Genomic DNA, 17,696 nt, shown 5'->3' with positions numbered 1-17,696 from the left:
TATGTTTATCCTCAACAATTTCTCCTCCTCTTTACTCTCAGTTATTACATGATTATCTAGCTTACTGCCAGAGTTGAATACACCTTGGGCATTCCCCTCGCTGAATTACTCCTCATGTGTGAATGTCGATGCAAAATATTCATTTAGTTTGTTAGGTACCTGAGCAGGATCATGAACAGTTGAACCATCGATATCAAGTGGACCAATCTGATTCAGCCCCTTCCTTCTAGAGTTTACATAAGTAAAGAAATCTTTGCTGTTTTTCTTTGCATCCTTTGCCAAATATTTTTCACAATCTGCCTTTGCCTGCCTAACCTCCTTTGTAACTTGGTTACAGACCAGCTTATATCTATCATAGGCTTCTGCATCACATGTTAATTTATATGTACCCCATGCATTTTTTTTCTCTGCCATGTGTCTCATTAGTTCATCTGACATCCATTTTGGCCTAAACCTTGAACAATATTTCTTAGTTGGTATGTAAACCCTAGTAGCTTCCAAGATAAGTTCTTTGAATGCTTCTCATTTTGAATTGGCTGTTGGTAACATCATCAGTTGGTCCCACTGTATAGAATTTAAATACTGTCTCAGACCACAGTAGTCACCTTTACAAAAGTAAAAACCCTTCCCTTTACCTCCGATGTTAGTTACCTCTTTGAGTAAATCCCACTTGAGACACTGTGATCACTGCCACCTAGTGGTTCCTGTATCTGCAGATTCTTAGTGCATGAAGAATCACTATTGATAATCAGATCAAGAGTATTACTCCCTCTAGTTGCCTCCCGAACATGCTGACGTAGAAAACAATCATCCAATAAATCCACAAAAGCCTTTCTAGTGTGTGAGTGACCAACCCACAAATTCCAGTCGATATCTGGGAAATTAAAATCCCTCATTATAAGACTCTCTGATTTACTGGCCCACTCTATTTCCTTGTACAGTGTCTTATTATACTCATCAGAGTCATTAGGCATATAGCCCACTCCAACTCTCAGTTTTGATCTCCCAATGCTTATGTCATACCAAACTGACTCGACACTGCACTGTCCAGCGATGTCGACTGGCTTCACTTTTTTGGATTTTATTGGTTTCTTAACTAATAGCATAACCCCTCCTCTCTTCCTATCCTGTCTATCCTTTCTGTACACATTGTACTCCCCAAATTCCAGTTCTGCATTCCTTATATCTGTGTGACACCACATCTCTGATATCCCAACAATATCTGCCTTTGATGTTTTGAGCAATTCATCAACTTTATTTACCAAACTCCTAGCATTGGTGTACACGAAAGTATGCATGCACCTGTTCCTATTCTTACCTACTCTAACACAACCCATGTGTTTACTTGTACTGCAATGACTCCCAGCAGTCTCTGAAATAGCCTGCATCTTGTTTTCCAGGCTGCTGCTCATTCCAATAGAAGCAGTGCAAGAATCACTTTCACCTCTGCCAGTGGCTACTGTTAATCTAAATAAATAAATATAGCGACCTAGTTTTTCAAACATAACATCATAAATCAATATAAGTTGACGGGTGATAAGAAAGTCATATAACATAACTCGGAAATAACATTCAATACCAAAATACATATATATTGTTATAACTGCATTGGGATATAGGTTTATGGTTAAATTTTGTATTGAAATTTTATTAAACTTGAACAGAAATCAAGCAAAAGGCTCAAACTAATGGAAGTGCTGTGGCTCAGGGGAGAACTGAGGGGAGGGGGGGCAGTTGTTCTCTGAATCACAGTCTGAAATCACTGCTTGTTTGATGTTTGTGGAGCAATCAGGAACAGAGCATAATATTGCCAAGAGAAATGTCTTTGTGTGTGCATGATGTAAGGAGTGCGAAGAAACCAGGCACCAACTCAGCATTGTTATGGGCTTATACGAGCGCTTGAAGGACAGGGTGGATGCCCTCGAAGGATTTAAATTAAGGAGCCCATCAAGCTCTCAGCTACCCACATCAATTTCAGAGCTTGCACTTGAACATAAAGCAAAACAGCAGCAAACCCCAAGGCAGAATGCGCTGGTCCCAAAGGAACTAGTTGTTGTTGGTGACTCTATTCTCAGGGAAACAGGGAACGTACTGTGCAAAAAAGGATATATGGAACAGGACCAGGGTATGTCTGCCAGGGGCAAAGGTTGATGACGTTGTAGAGCAGATATCATCTTTTAAGGGCACAAAGGGAGATATTGTTGTACACATTGGCACTAATGATATTAAGAGTAGGAGACTGGTAGAATTACTTAACAAGTACAAGACAATGCTGAAAAAAAGCCATTTGAAAGTGTCTGCAATTCTGCCCAGACACGACAGGAGGGAGTATGTGATGAGAGCCTTGTCAATCAATTCGGCCCTGGAGAGACTGTGCAAGGCTCAAGGGGTAGAATTTTTCTCAGCGAGGTCTGTGCTTGTTAACAGGAAAGACTGCTTCTACAGGAATGGGATACACTTAAACAGAAAGGCTGCAAGAATATTTGCTGATGCTAACGAGGCAGAGTTAGATGGGTCGGAAAACTGCTAGCTTGGAGTGGGATACACAGACTAATAGACTAACAGTAGCCGCTGGCAGAGGTAAAAGTGATTCTTGCACTACTTCTATTGAAATGCAATTTAGCAGCAGCCTGGAAAGAAAGGCAATGGGGATTTCCAGGACTGCTGGAAGTCATAGTGGAACAAGTAAATACATGGGCTGTGTTAGGGTAACTAAGAATAGAAACAGGTGCATGTATACTTGCATGTACACCAATGCTAGGAGTATAGTTAATAAGTTCGATGAGCTTGAAGTTCTAGTCAAGACATCAAAGGCAGATATTGTTGGGATATCAGACACATTGTGTCACACAGACATAAGCAGTGCAGAACTGGAATTTGGGGAGTAGAATTTGTACAGAAAGGGAGAGAGGTTATGCTATTAGTTAAGAAACACATAAAATCTGAGGAAATGCATCCAAATGATGTGAGTGTACAATGCAATGTTGAGTCTGTTTGGTGTGATATAAGCAGTGGGGAAGGAAAAATGAGAGTAGGTGTGTGTTATAGGCCAAATGAATCTGATGAGTATAATGAGCAATTTTGCAAAGAAATAGAGTGGTCCAGTAAATCAGAGTGTCTTATAATGAGGGATTTTAATTTCCCAGATATTGACTGGAATTTGTGGGTTGGTCACTCACACACTAGCAAGGCTTTTGTGGATTTATTGGATGATTGTTTTCTACAGCAGCATGTTCGGGAGGCAACTAGAGGGAGTAATATTCTTGATCTGATTATCAGTAGTAATTCTTCATGCATCAAGAATATGCAGATAAAGGAACCACTAGGTGGCAGTAATCACAGTGTGCTGAAGTGGGATTTACTCAAAGAGTTAACTACCATCAGGGATAAAGGGAAAGGGTTTTGCTTTCGTAAAGGTGACTATGTAGGTCTGAGACTGTATTTAAATACTATACGGTGGTACCAACTGATGATGTTACCAACAGCAAATTCAAAATGGGAAGCATTGAAAAATTAATCTTGGAAGCTACTAGGCTTTTCATACCAATAAAGAAATATTGTTCAAGGTTTAGTCCTAAATGGATGTCAGATGAACTAATTAGACATGTGACAGAGAAGAAAAATGCATGGGATACATATAAATTAACATGTGACACAGAAGCCTATGATAGATATAAGCTGCGCTGTAACCAAGTTACAAAGGAGGTTAGGCAGGCGAAGGCAGATTACAAGAAATCTTTGGCAAAGGATGCAGAGAAAAACAGCAAAGTGTTCTTTACTTATGTAAACTCTAGAAGGAAGGGCATGAATCAGATTGGTCCACTTGATATTGATGGTACAACTGTTGATGATTCTGCTCTGGTAGCTAACAAACTAAATGAATATTTTGCATCTACATTCACACATGAGGAGTTATTCAGGGAGGGGAATGCCAGAAGTGTATTCATCTCGGGCAGTAAGCTAGATAATCTTGTAATAACTGAAAGTAAAGTGGAGGAGAAATTGTTGAAGATAAGCATAAGAAAGGCACCCAGATTGGATGAAATTTATCCAGTTATATTAAAGGAGGTGGCCAAGGAAGTAAGTAAGCCCGTGGCCATAATTATGAGAGCTTCCTTGGACTCAGGGGAGGTACCCATGGACTGGAGATGTGCAAATGGGTACCCAATCCACAAAGGAGGATCAAAGGGAGACACAGGTAATTACAGACTGTTAGTTTAACTTCTGTTCCAGGGAAATTAATGGAGGCACTGGTTAAAGAAGCATTGCAGGATCATCTAGACAAGACTTCAGTTATATCTCGGACACAGCATGGGTTTGTTAAGGGTAAGTCTTGTCTGACTAATTTGATTGGATACTATGATGTAGTCACAAAGGAACTGGATGAAAAGAATAACTTTGATAATATATATTTGGATCTTAGCAAGGCCTTTGATACTATTGCACATGGAAGACTGCTGCACAAATTGGAGAAGTGTGGCATTGGAGACAAATTGCTGTTATGGATAAAGGGATGGTTGAGTGGGAGAAGACAAGTGGTAATCAATGGACACTGCTCTTTGTGAGTCCCTCAGGGTTCAGTGTTGGATCCATTGTTGTTTTCTGTATTTATAAATTATATTGATGATAGTATATCAAGTTTAATGTGCAAGTTTGCAGACGATACGAAGGTTGGCAGGGTTGTTAATGACACTAATGACAGTACACTGCTGCAACAGGATCTAAAAAAAGTTGAGCAGATGGGCTGAGAGGTGGCAAATGAAGTTTAACATTGACAAATGTAAAGTACTAAATATGGGAAGCAGTAATCCCAGAGTTATGTATAACTCTGTGGTACCACACTGACAGTGGTAGAGAATGAAAAGGACCTGGGGTAATTGTGCAGGCAGATATGAAGTTTTCTGAGCAGTTCAGATGGTCTACAAGAGTAGCTCATGGTGTCTTGTCAATGATATACAGGAATTTTTCTAGCAGGGATAAGGAAGTGATTATCCCCTAGTATAAGTCAATGTTCAGGCCACACCTTGAGTAGTGTATACAGGTCTGGAGGCCTCATTTTAAGAAGGATGTAGAGCTGTTGGAATGAGTACAGAGAAGGGCAAGATTAGTGAACAGAACAAATTGTTGCTGTTACGAAGAAAGGCTTAAGTTTTGCAAATTAAAGTGTCTGGAGACTAGGCACCTGTGAGGTGATCTGATTGAGGTGTATAAAGCCTTGAATGGTTTACGCATGCTCAGTGCTGATGGGATTCTTCGTCTTGCTCAGAATAGCCAACTGAGAGGGCATAAATTGAAATTGAGGAAAGACGGTTGTAGAATAGATGTGCGGAAGTTTGCCTTTAGCCAGCGGGTGGTTGATTGCTGGAACAAATTTCCATCTGTCATTGTAGAAGTTGATATTTTAAATAGATTCAAGGCAGAACTTGACAAACATTTGGAGCGAGGGGGATGGGTGAAATAAGGGTTTTTTTTTTTTTTTTTTTTTTTTTGGCTGATGCTATGTAAGCTTGCTTTCTTGCATCGTGCCCTTGCTAATGCTTTGATATGGAAGTTGATAGCCTAAATAAATTTAAGGCTGAGCTGGACAGGTATTTGGAACGAATGGAGGGGTGAATTCGGAGAGTTTTTTGTTGGTGGTTTTTTTTTTTTTTTTTTTGGCTGATGCTGCATAAGCTTGTATCATATGCCTGTGCTAATGCTAATCTTGGATACCTATACGTGCAAGGATCTCCCACTGATGTTGCTGGTTCTCAAGATTAGTATCACTGCGATTGAACACCCACAGCCTAGGTTCCAGGATAACGTTACATGAATCCAATGTGTATGCTGTGCACTGCGGCTTATAGAAATTTAGAAAGGTAGATCCCGGTTGTTCAGGGGCTCAGCTTCAGCACAGCACTTCAATAAGACCCTTCAGCACCCTTGCTTCAATAAGATGGCTTTCCCAGGGTCAATCAGCTATTGGGCTTGCCTGTGAAGGTCAACCATATCAGTACCATACTCCTACTCTAATGGTGTGAGGCATTGGATTCCATCTGATGGTAGTCCAGGTATGAGTAGCCCTCTCATGCCACTCCTTAGCATAATTTTGGTTATCTGCTTGCTATGAATCCTAATAATCAGATCTCTTCTTCTGGTACCACACCATGGGCTCTATCAGAAAACAATGACGTTGTTCATAATAACATCACTGCAGCAAACAAGGGCCAGAATGCCAGAAATATCAGGATTTATACCATAATACCATACTTCCTGATAATTCGCTGAACTTGCAAAAAGCTCTTAGAAAGGTGTCATCTTTCTTTATCCAGAAGTGTTTGGTAGGGTTAGTGAGCTCCTCTAAATTGGTTAAATGGTTATGTTCTGATGACATTTTAACAAAAAGTGATAGGTATTCAGAACAGCTTCTTCAATTCATCTCTATTAAAGGAATTTCAATTACAGTAGCCCTGTATAAGACACACAATTCATCTTGTAGTTGATCTCAGAATGGTATCTTCTTGAAGTGTCTGAATAAGAAATCTGTTCTGTACTAAAACCACAAAGACTGATAGCTGTAAAATGATGTTTGTGCATAGGCATGAATCTAGTACCCACTAAAAACCTGATTCTTACTTTCAACTAGCCAATATTTCCTAATTCCATTACAGCCAGATACACTGCTCAGTAAGGCCATACATACCTAACCACCTATCCTGTTTGAAGTTTCAAAATTATAGACTCTTGCAAATGGACAGTTGGATGCCATTGCATGTGCTAGATGTAGTGCAAAGGACCGTGAAATCACGGGATGTTTTTTTTTCAGCGCCTCCGTAGCCAGGTGGGAAGGAGCAGCAGTGCATAGCACACGCTTCTTGATTAGACCGGGGTTCGAGCCCGTCACCACCAAATATGGAGGATGCGAAAAGGTCAGGGAATGACCACCACATATCCCGGAGCAATATGGCCTTAGTTGCTAATGCTCCTAAAAAAAAAAACAACAACAACATGGGATGTTTGGCTCCAAAGCCAGTTATGTATCAACTGCTAAGGAGAACAGCCTGCAATACTTATAAGCATGCCAACAGTGGAAGAAAGAAAAAGGAAAATACAGAAACTGAAGACAGAGCTGAACAAAGGAAAGTAGTTAAGCCAATATACATCAAGTGATCAAAAAGTTGCAGGAACACATTCCATTGGGATGCAAACTGATATGACTATTGCACAGAGTCATTCATCCCAATTTCTCACATTAAGCTCACAAAAACCCACCCAAAAAACACAGTTGGCTGCCACTCCCAAATCCTTACCTCCTAGTGCTGCACTACACTACAAGAAGTAATAGACATAGAGGTTAAGGAGGTACCAGATGATTCAGTTTTAGAACTCTTTGCTGAGGAGGAGATGGATACAGGACAGTGCCCATACTTCCCCCCCCAAAAAAATAAGAAAACTAAACCCTCAGCACTTTGGAATCTTACCAATGGATCCACCAAGCCAAAATAATGGCCAAATTCACATAATGGCATTGCCATGAATTCAATGGAATGGTGACAACATCAAAGCCCTGCTCCAAGACAGGTTTGCATATGTTTGCAGGAGATATATTTAAAGGCAAATGAATGCCTCTTTGCAGAATGCCAGTTAATATGCAAAGAGTGAACAAAGGATGGTCCTGTTCATGGAATTACCATCCAGTGGGCAACCTTTCCAAATAATTGCTCTTACTACCAGTACATCGTTATTCACCATTTTTAGAGTTTCTCTAAGAGTCTGTTCTGTATATTTGCCACCTGGGAATGACATCACCCAGACAGACAACATCAAAAGCTTTTCTGAAATCTAAGTATATGATGTCAAAATTATTTTTTGCATCCAGTTCCTTTGTGACTGTATCATAGTACCAAATCAGATTGGTTAGACAAGAGCCCCTTAACAAATTCATGCTGTGACTGCAGTATAACTCCATTCCTTTCTGAATGGTCCTGCATTACTTCTTTAACCAGGGACTCCATTATTATCCCTGGAACAGAAGTCAAATTTAATTAATTATTCATCTCCGTTTGATCTACCTTTGTGAATTGGGAATATATTTGCACATCGCCAGTCCACAGATATCCACCTGAATCCAAAGATGCCCTCAAAAGTATGGCTAAGGGTTTGCTTATCTCATTTTCTGTCCCCCTTAATATAATTGGATAGATCACATCTACCCCACGTGTCATCATCATTATTATTATTATTATTAGTGGCATATTATTCAAGAAAGCAAACCTCACACATCAGCCAAAAAACATAACTCCATCACTTGTCCAACCCCTCATATAATTTGTCTAGATGGAAGTTTGTTCCATCAGTCAGCCATCTGCGGGCTGAAGGCAAGCAATTTCCTCACATCTATCCTGCAAACATCCTTCCTCAATTTGAATTTATGCCCCCTCACTTGTGCAGTCTGTGCAAGAAGAAGAATGCCATTAACAGTGAGCTTGCTCGATCCATATCAAGCCTTAAAAATCTTGATCAGATCACCTCGCATCTCAACACATTGCAATTTACAGAACTGAAGACTGTCTTGATAAAACTGTCCTTTCATTCTTCACCAGTTTTGTTGCCCTTCTCTGCTACTGTTCCAGTAGTTTTACCTCCATCCTAAAATGAGGCCTCCAGACCTGAATGTAGTACTCAAGATACTGCCTAACCATTGCCTTATATAGTGGGATAGTCAGTTCCTTGTTCCTGCTGGCAAAATTCCAGTATATCATAGACAAAGCTCCATATGCTATTCTGGCATCCTGTCTGCATTGTTCAGTGAATTCATATCTCACTGCACAAGATCTTTTTCGTTTTCCACTGCTCTGAGTGTAGTATCACACAGTTGGAACATTAATCTGAGATTACAGTTACCCATATGCAGTTCGCTGCATTTATTAATTGTTAACTTCAACTGCCATTTCTCAGCCCATTGGCCTAATTTGTTTAGAGACCTTGTTTCAGCAGCTTACCCTGACTACTGTCATTAATCAACCTGCCAACATTTGTGTCTTCAGCAAACTTAGACATTAAGCCTGATATACCTTCATTAATGTCAATAATATTAATGTCAATAATAAATATAAAATAATAATGGACCTAGCACTGAACCATGGGAGACTCCACTAATTACACTAGTCCATGAAGAGCAGCATTTCTAATAAAACCACTCTGTCTTCTCCTATTCAATCATTACTCCAATTGGCATAGCAGTCTTTTGTGAAATCTAAGTATATGATGTCAAAATTATTTTTTGCATTCAGTTCCTTTTGTTACTGTGTCATAGTATCAAATTAGATTGATTGGACAAGATCATCCCTTAACAAATCCATGCTGTGTCTTAACTGTTACTGCAGTCTTGTCTAGATGGTCCTGCATTGCTTCTTTAACCAGTGACTCCATTATTTTCCTGGGAACAGAAGTCAAATTAGCAGCTCTATAATTAATCCTGCTGCCCTTTGAGATTCCCCCTTTGTGAATTTGGGGATACAGTAGCACATCTCCAGTCCATAGGGACCTTTCCTGAATCCAAAGATGCTCTCCTCATAATTATGACTAAAGGTTTGCTTACCTCCTTTGCTGCCTCATTTAATATAATTAGATAGATCCCATACACCCCAGGCACTTTTTTTTTTCTTTTTTTTTTTTAGCCCCAACTCTTCCACTTTCTTCTCAGTTATCACAATATTGTTTAGTTCCTTGTTAGATTCTGATCAATTTCTGGAATTCCCCTCAATAAAGAACTCATTCATGAATGTAGATGCGAAATTCGATTCACTTTGTCAGCAGTCTGGTGAGGATCATTAACCATTAAACTATCATGATCAAGGGGACCAATGTGATTCAATACCTTACTTCTACTGTTGATATAAGTAAAGAACTGTTTTCTATATTTCTTAGAATTCTTTGCCAGAGAATTCTCATAATCTGCTTTAGCTTGCCTGTACTTCTTTGTGACTTGATTACATACCACCAGATAATTTATATGCATCCATGTATTTTTCCTTCTTAGCCTTAAGTCTCATCAGTTCATCTGACATCCATTTAGGTCTAATCGTGGAATGGTACTTCTTAGTTGGTACAAAAAGCCTAGTAGATTTTATGATTACTTCTCTGAATGCTTCCCTTTTAGCATTTGCTGTTGGCATTATCATCAGATGGTCCCACCATATAGAATTTAAAAACTGTTTGAGACCACTGTAGTCAATCTGATGAAAGCAAAAGCCCTTCCTTTACAGTAGTCATGTCTTTAAGTAAATCCAACATCACCACACTGTGATCACTACCACCAAGACACCTGCAGGTTCCTAATGCGTGAGAATATTTGAAAAATTAAAATCCCTCATTATTTTTATTTTTTTTTTATGAAAACCCCAAACATGAAAGGTATTAGAACCTATAGTACTTGGTACCGTGCTTTGGTTGGAGGTTGAGAAGACAAAAGAAGATATTTGTTGAGAGTAGACTGTAACTTTCAGGAAATATGTGCGAAGGAAGGTTGTTCCAGAAAACAGCAGTTGAATGAATAAACGAGGAAGATGAAAAGTTGATTCTGAGTTTGAAGTTGGACAGTAAATGGATGTTGGCTGGTGGCAGCACGTGTTCGGACTGTTTTGAAAGAGAGAGAGCGGGAATAATAGAAGCCAATTCAGAAGAACAGTGCCCACGGAAGTATCTGTAGAAAAGGCATGCAGCAGAAACAGTAAATCTATGAGACAGCGAGTTGAGAGACTGTTAGAGATGAGTCATTAATTAACCTAACCGTCCCCTTCTGAATGAAATCTAGAAGCCTGAGAGAGGTTTTGGGGGCAGCGCCCCAGATGTGGGAACAATATTCCACGGTAGGACGGATTTGTGATTTGTACAGAGTGAACAGCTGTTTGGAAGAAAAGTAATGCCGAGAGCGAAAGAGAAAACGAAGTTTTTTAGATGCAGAGGAAGCAATATTTGTAATGTGCTTGTGCCAAGAGAGAGAGAGATTAGAAGTCAGGGTAATCCCCAATCCTGCCTAGAAATTCATTTTGCCTAGAAATCGGAGTGTCACTGAAGATAAGCATAGGAGCAGAAGAATCCTTTTTGCGAGATATAAGACAAGACTGAGTTTTAGAAGGATTGAAATCAACTAAGTTGTCTTTACTTCACTGGAGATTGGCAATTAAGAAATTGGTAGCAGATATTCGAGAGTAAATCATAATGTCATTATAAGACATTCTGATTTATTGGCTGAAATACTTTACTAGTATTTCTTTGTATAGTTATTTTTTATATTCGTCATTAGGCCTATAATACACTCCTACTCTTATTTTTATTTTTCTGCTGTCACACCAAACTGACTCAACATTGCACTGGTCACCCATGTTGACTGGATGCACTACGTTAGATCCTGTCTGTGCTTTCTGTATACATTGTATTCCCCATATTGAAATTCTGCATTCCTTATGTCTGAGGAACACCATGTTGCTGATATCCTTACAATGTCTGAATTTAATGATTTAATCTTCAAATTCATCAAATTTATTTACAATGCAGATAGCATTTTGCAAGAACTTTTAAACATAAAAGTTTGCAGACACTTTTATATTTAAACCTAACTCACTACTTTTCCCAGCGTTGCCCTGTACATGTTAATTAAATTAAATTCTACTCTTAATTAATATTGTTAGTTCCCATGTGTGCAACAATATCACCTTTTGTGCCCTGAAATGATGATATCTACCATAGAATGCCCTCTACTATTGCCCCCTCGCAGGCATGTCTGCCAGGGGCACCTTCTGCTTATCCCTTTTGCACAATATATTTCTGTTTTCCCTGAAAATACAGTCACCGACAGATACTTCCTATTTTGGGGCCAGTGTATTCTGTCTCTAGTATTGCCACAGTGTTGCCTGATGCACAAATGAGTGCTATGGTGTTGAGATGGGCAGCTGAGAGTTTGAATGAGCCCCTCCATTTTAATTGCTTCAAGGGCATCTGCCCTGTTCTTCACACTCTCATAAACACCAGTCAGAACTCTCTTGTTTGTACCTGATTTTCTTGTACTGTTTGCACTGAACACACACGGATATGCCCCCCCCTCAGGCTCAATTACATCCCATTCCAGATAGGTTGACAAACATAAAATAAGTTGCACATTTCATTAGGCTGTAATTCATGGGAGAATTCATCCCTTCATTTCTTCCCCAAGCTACAGTATTCCCACTACTGTGAGCCCATTGCTTTGCTGCTCCAGTCCATTTAAATGATTTCCATTTAAATTCAATTTAGCCTCAGAATACTACACTAAACTATAGATACCTAAAAGAAATAATACATATTATGCTATCAGCTTATGTTATATGTATTGCACTATACCATTAACTTTGTAGAGTTTTAATTTAGCCTCACTGTAAAAAAAAATTATTAGCTAAAACAAAAAAAAATATGCATACCATTAGCATTAGCAGTGGTATATGATGCAAGAAATCAAGCTTATACAGAAACACCAAAAAAAACCAAAAAGTTCTTTCTTGAATTTATTTAACTATAAACTTCCACAACGACAGATGGAAGTTAGTTCCAGCAATTAAACACACACACTTGCTAAAGGCAAATTTCCACACATCTATTCTGCAAGTCTTTCCTCAGTTTGAATTGATGCCCCCTCAGCTATGTAATCTGAGCAAAAAGAAGAAGAATCCCATCAGCACTGGGCTTATTCAAACCAATCAGAGCCTTATACACCTCTCAGGTGACTGAGAGGTGTATAAGGCTCTTGGTCAGAGTAACCCCTTGTTCCCCTCACCAATCTCACTGTCCTTCTCTGTACTCATTCCAGCTGCTCTATGTCCTTCCAAAATTGATGACTTCAGACCCGTATGCAGTACTCAAGGTGTGCCTGACTATTGCTTTATACAAGAGGATAATCACCTCCTTATCCCTGCTAGCAAATTTCCTGTATATAATTGAAAAGACCCCCATGAGCTGCTCTGGCAGCCTGTCTGCACTGCTCTGAAAACTTCATATCTGACTGCACAATTACCCCCAAGTCTTTTTCATTCTCCACTACCCTGAGTGTAGTACCATACAGTTGGTACATTACTCTGGAGTTACTGCTACCCATATGCAGTACTTTGCATTTGTTAATGTTAAACTTCAGTTGCCACTTCTCTTCCCATCTGCCCAACTTTTCTAGATCCTTTTGCATAAGTATACTCTCATTACTGTCATTGACAATGCTGCCAATGCCAACCTTTATATCATCTACAAACCTAGACATTAAGCCTGATATACCTTCATCAGTATCATTCATAAATATAGAAAACAACAATGAGCCCAACACCAAACCCTTGGGGTGCCACTAATAACATTAATCCCTGAAGAGCAGTGTCCATTGATTACCACTCTGTCTTCTCCCACTCAACCATCCCTCTATCCATAGCAGCAACTTGCTCTTAATGCCATATTGCTCCAGTTTGTACAGTAGTCTTCCATGTGCAACAGTATCAAAAGCTTTCTTAAAGCTTTATAAGCTTGCATTATTTGCCACCACTAATATTAATTTATTTTTCACTTTCCTCTCAGTTATCACAAAATCATTCAGTTCCTTGTTAGAATTTGATACATTTCTGGCATCTCCATCCCTAAAAATTCCTTGTGTGAAGAACGAAGATGCAAAATACCTATTCAGTTTGTCAGCATAATTTCAAATTAATAAATAAGAAAATCCACATAGCTTTGAAACAGTATCAGTTAATGTGATTGTAACCAATAGGGTTGTAATTTCTTCAAGACAATATGAATCATGTTGAATTATAGATATAAGATACTAGTAACAGATGGTATTTTATTTTACTTCTTTCAGAATTTAAAAAAAAACAAAAAAAACACAACAATCAACACTTTCCAGACTCCTCACAGTATCACAGAGGTCTTGACAGTCGCTGTTACTGGAAACAACGCTCTTTTGAAAATATTACAGAACACTCAGTGGATAATTTTACTTTTTATTCCAACTTCAAACTTAAAATGAATCTTTTAACTTTGCTTCTCACAATAGTCAGAATGCCATCTTACTGAAAAACAGCTGCTTTGGGTGATATGGGATGTAACTTTTGGATAAGCTCTTTACTGTGAATGCTGAAATCACATGTTTCTTGTCACGGGCTGACTACTATATTGAATTATTGAAAATTTTACGGTACAATTAATAACCTTTTAATTTTAAACTACATTTATTTTTAGGCTACTTTTCACAAGTACTTTAGTTTTATGATAAGGAGTTATTCAGCGAGGGGAATGCCAGAGGTGTATTCAACTCTAGCAGTAAGCTAGAGAATCTTGTAATAACTGAGAGCAAAGTGGAGGAGAAATTGTTGAAGATAAACACAAGAAAGGCACCTGGGGTGGATGGGATCTATCCAGTTATATTAAAGGAGGCAGCAAAGGAGGTAAGCAAACCCTTAGCCATAATTATGAGAGCTTCCTTGGACTCAGGGGAGGTACCCATTGACTGGAGATGTGCAAATGTGACCCCAATTCACAAAGGGGGATCAAAGGCTGACACAAGTAATTATAGACCTGTGAGTTTAACTTCTGTTCCCGGAAAATTAATGGAGGCACTGGTGAAAGAAGCACTGCAGGATCATCTAGACAAGACTTCAGTTATAGCTAGGACACAGCATGGTTTTGTTAAGGGGAAGTCTTGCCTGACCAATTTGATTGGATACTATGATGCAGTCACAAAAGAACTGGATGCAGGGAATAACTTTGATATTATATACTTGGATCTTAGAAAGGCTTTTGATACTGTTGCACATGGAAGACTGCTGCACAAATTGGAGCAGTGTGGCATTGGAGGCAAGTTGCTGCTATGGATAAAGGGGTGGTTGAGGGGGAGAAGACAGAGAGTGGTAATCAATGGACACTGCTCATCGTGGACTAATGTTATTAGTGGAGTCCCTCAGGGTTCAGTATTGGGGCCTTTATTGTTTTCTGTATTTATAAATGATATTGATGATGGTATATCAGGCTTAATGTCCAAGTTTGCAGACGATACAAAGGTTGGCAGGGTTGTCAAGGACACTACTGACACTATGCTGCTGCAACAGGATTTGGAAAGGTTGAGCAGATGGGCTTCGAGGTGGCAAATGAAGTTTAACATTGACAAATGTAAAGTACTACATATGGGAAACAGCAACCCCAGAGCAACGTATCAACTCTGTGGTACTACACTGACAGTGGTAGAGAATGAAAGGGACCTGGGGGTGGTGGTGCAGGCAGATATGAAGTTCTCTGAGCAGTGCAGACGAGCTGCAAGAGTAGCTCATGGTGTATTGTCAATGATATATAGAAATTTTTCTAGCAGGGATAAGGAGGTGATTATTCCCTTGTATAAGGCAATGGTCAGGCCACACCTAGAGTACTGTATACAGGCCTGGAGGCCTCATTTCAGGAAGGATGTAGAGCTGCTGGAACGAGTACAGAGAAGGGCAACTAGATTGGTGAATGGGACAAAGGGGTTCTCTTACGAAGAAAGGCTTAAGTTTTGCAAATTACAGTGTCTGGAAACTAGGCACCAGCGGGGTGATCTGATAGAGGTGTACAAAGCCTTGAATGGTTTGAGCATGCTCAATGCTGATGGGATTCTTCCTCTAGCTCAGAAAAATCACCTGAGAGGGCATAAATTCAAATTGAGGAAAGACAGATGTAGGATAGATGTGCGGAAATTTGCCTTTAGCCAGCGGGTGGTTGGTGGGTGGAACAGACTTCCATCCCTTGTCGTGGAAGTTGATAGCCTAAATAAGTTTAAGGCTCAGCTGGACAGGTATTTCGAACGAACAGAGGGGTGAAGTGGAAGTGGTTATTTTTATTTATTTATGTTACTTTTTTTTTTTTTTTTTTTTTTGGCTGATGCTGCATAAGCTTGCTTTCTTGCATCAAATGCCTCTACTAATGCTAATGCTAATAACAGATTAAAATTTCTTATTTTTTATTATTATCATATATATAAATAAATGATGATATATATTTATTTATTCTTTGTAGCCGCCACCTTGTGTAGCAGAAGCTGACTGGTCACTTCTTTCAGCAAAAGAAGCAATGCCAAGTGAAATTGCTAAAGCAGTTGTCAACATTGTGGTGACCCTCAAAAAGACAATTGCTTCTTACAATCAAAGTCAAGCAAGCAAGCCATATCAAATACCCAAACCAAAAGTAAGGTCACGTATAAAGTCAAGAAAATTAAGGCGCACCATACAACTTGATAAAGAAAGGGACACTACTACCATTAAAGAAGAAGAAGAATCTGAGCACTTGAGTGATGCTGGCCCTGGGGAGAAAAATCCTGCTAATGAACGAAATTCCAGCAGGTGGAAAAAATTTCTGCAAATATTTTCAGCAACTAAGCTTTGAGATTACATTCCAAGGATATCGTTTTAGTTTTGAAAAGTGTGATATTTTTGTAGTACGCTTTGATAATATCTTTCATTGACATAATACTTCAAACTGTTGGGTTCCAGTTTTGCGTTATGTATAAATTTCTCTTTGATGATAAACATATATAGGGTGGTCATAAAATAACTAAATGTAAAAACATGTAAATGTTTAAACATTAATCTACATGCAAGAAACCATAACTTATTTTTACAAATGCTGTGCTATCCCTCAAAATCAATCACAGCCCTTATTCAAGTAATGAAATTATGAATAGCAGAGAAAAGTTGATCTATTGACCTCTTTAGTTGTACACTTTTTGTTCATGCTTGTAGACAGCCTGTTAGTTAACCTTACAACCAGTAATCTAGACTGTGAAGTGGATACTTGGTGTACCCTTGAAGGATCAAATGGTCCAAATCTATGTCTTGGAATGATATCTGATGTATCTACAGCCATCCCCAGATTCATTAACAGTATCTTCAAAAAGATAAGGCTAACTGTAAAAATGGATGGGATGTGAAGCTGCATCATACTGTTATTCATGTATTAGTTTGTCATTTACAGTTTGGGTAATCTTGGCAATGGTTTCTATATGTATCACGGTGTGTCATTGTTATTTATTTATTTATTATCATTATTATTTTTTTAATCAGCAACAAATCCAGTTTGTTCAAACCTTGATATTCTTCCTTCTATAGGCCATAATATTAATACCAATTTGATAACAGTATTCCAAAGAGAGCACTTTGATAACTTCAAATTCTGTTGCTTTACTTCCCATTCCTTATGCATGTGTATAGTGTTTATTTTTTACAAGTGCTGCTAGTAATATCTGTACAAGTTAATTTGTAGAAAATTGATTTCCATGGTCTGTCTTTGCATGTTTTCCTTTTATGTCGAAGCCCTACAATAAAACTTGGTTATTAGTTTTCTTGTATGTAGATAAGTGTTCGTCCAAATATTTGCATATATTTACGTTGTTACTTTATGATCACCTTACATTAAAGCTCTACAATTTATTTTGTTTCGGGCTTAAGCAACAAGGACTTTAAGATGCTTTTCACATTTTAAATTAAATAGCATATGTCAAAAGAGAAGATCTGCTGTTTATTGAAAAGACAAGAAAAACTATCCTGATAGCTGTTTCACCTTCTCATCAGAGAATTGGCAAATATCACACGTGACTGTAGATTTGATAAAGTCTATACTCACTGGTAGTCACAAAAGCAGTAGCTTTCAAGTTCAGAGAATATTACATTCTAGACCTAAGTTTT

General features: G+C 38.7%; 1 protein-coding gene across 2 annotated transcripts in view; it reads left to right on the top strand.

Moving 5' to 3' along the window:
• Positions 1–17,369, top strand: part of LOC150078362 (uncharacterized) — a 399,628-nt gene extending 382,259 nt beyond the window's left edge. For both annotated transcript variants that reach the window (XM_090385439.1, XM_090385438.1), the window contains exon 18: positions 16,033–17,369. In XM_090385439.1, coding sequence (XP_090241565.1) covers positions 16,033–16,398 — 366 coding nt within the window. In that variant the 3' untranslated portion in view covers positions 16,399–17,369. The remainder of the gene's footprint in view (positions 1–16,032) is intronic.
• The last annotated feature ends 327 nt before the right edge of the window (positions 17,370–17,696 follow it).

Source organism: Mastigoproctus giganteus, chromosome 11, assembly GCF_048544385.1.
Source record: "Mastigoproctus giganteus isolate SK-2022 chromosome 11, ASM4854438v1, whole genome shotgun sequence".
NCBI lineage: Eukaryota > Metazoa > Arthropoda > Arachnida > Uropygi > Thelyphonidae > Mastigoproctus > Mastigoproctus giganteus.
Note: the sequence above shows the minus strand (reverse complement) of the source record. Positions and strands in the feature narration are given on the sequence as shown.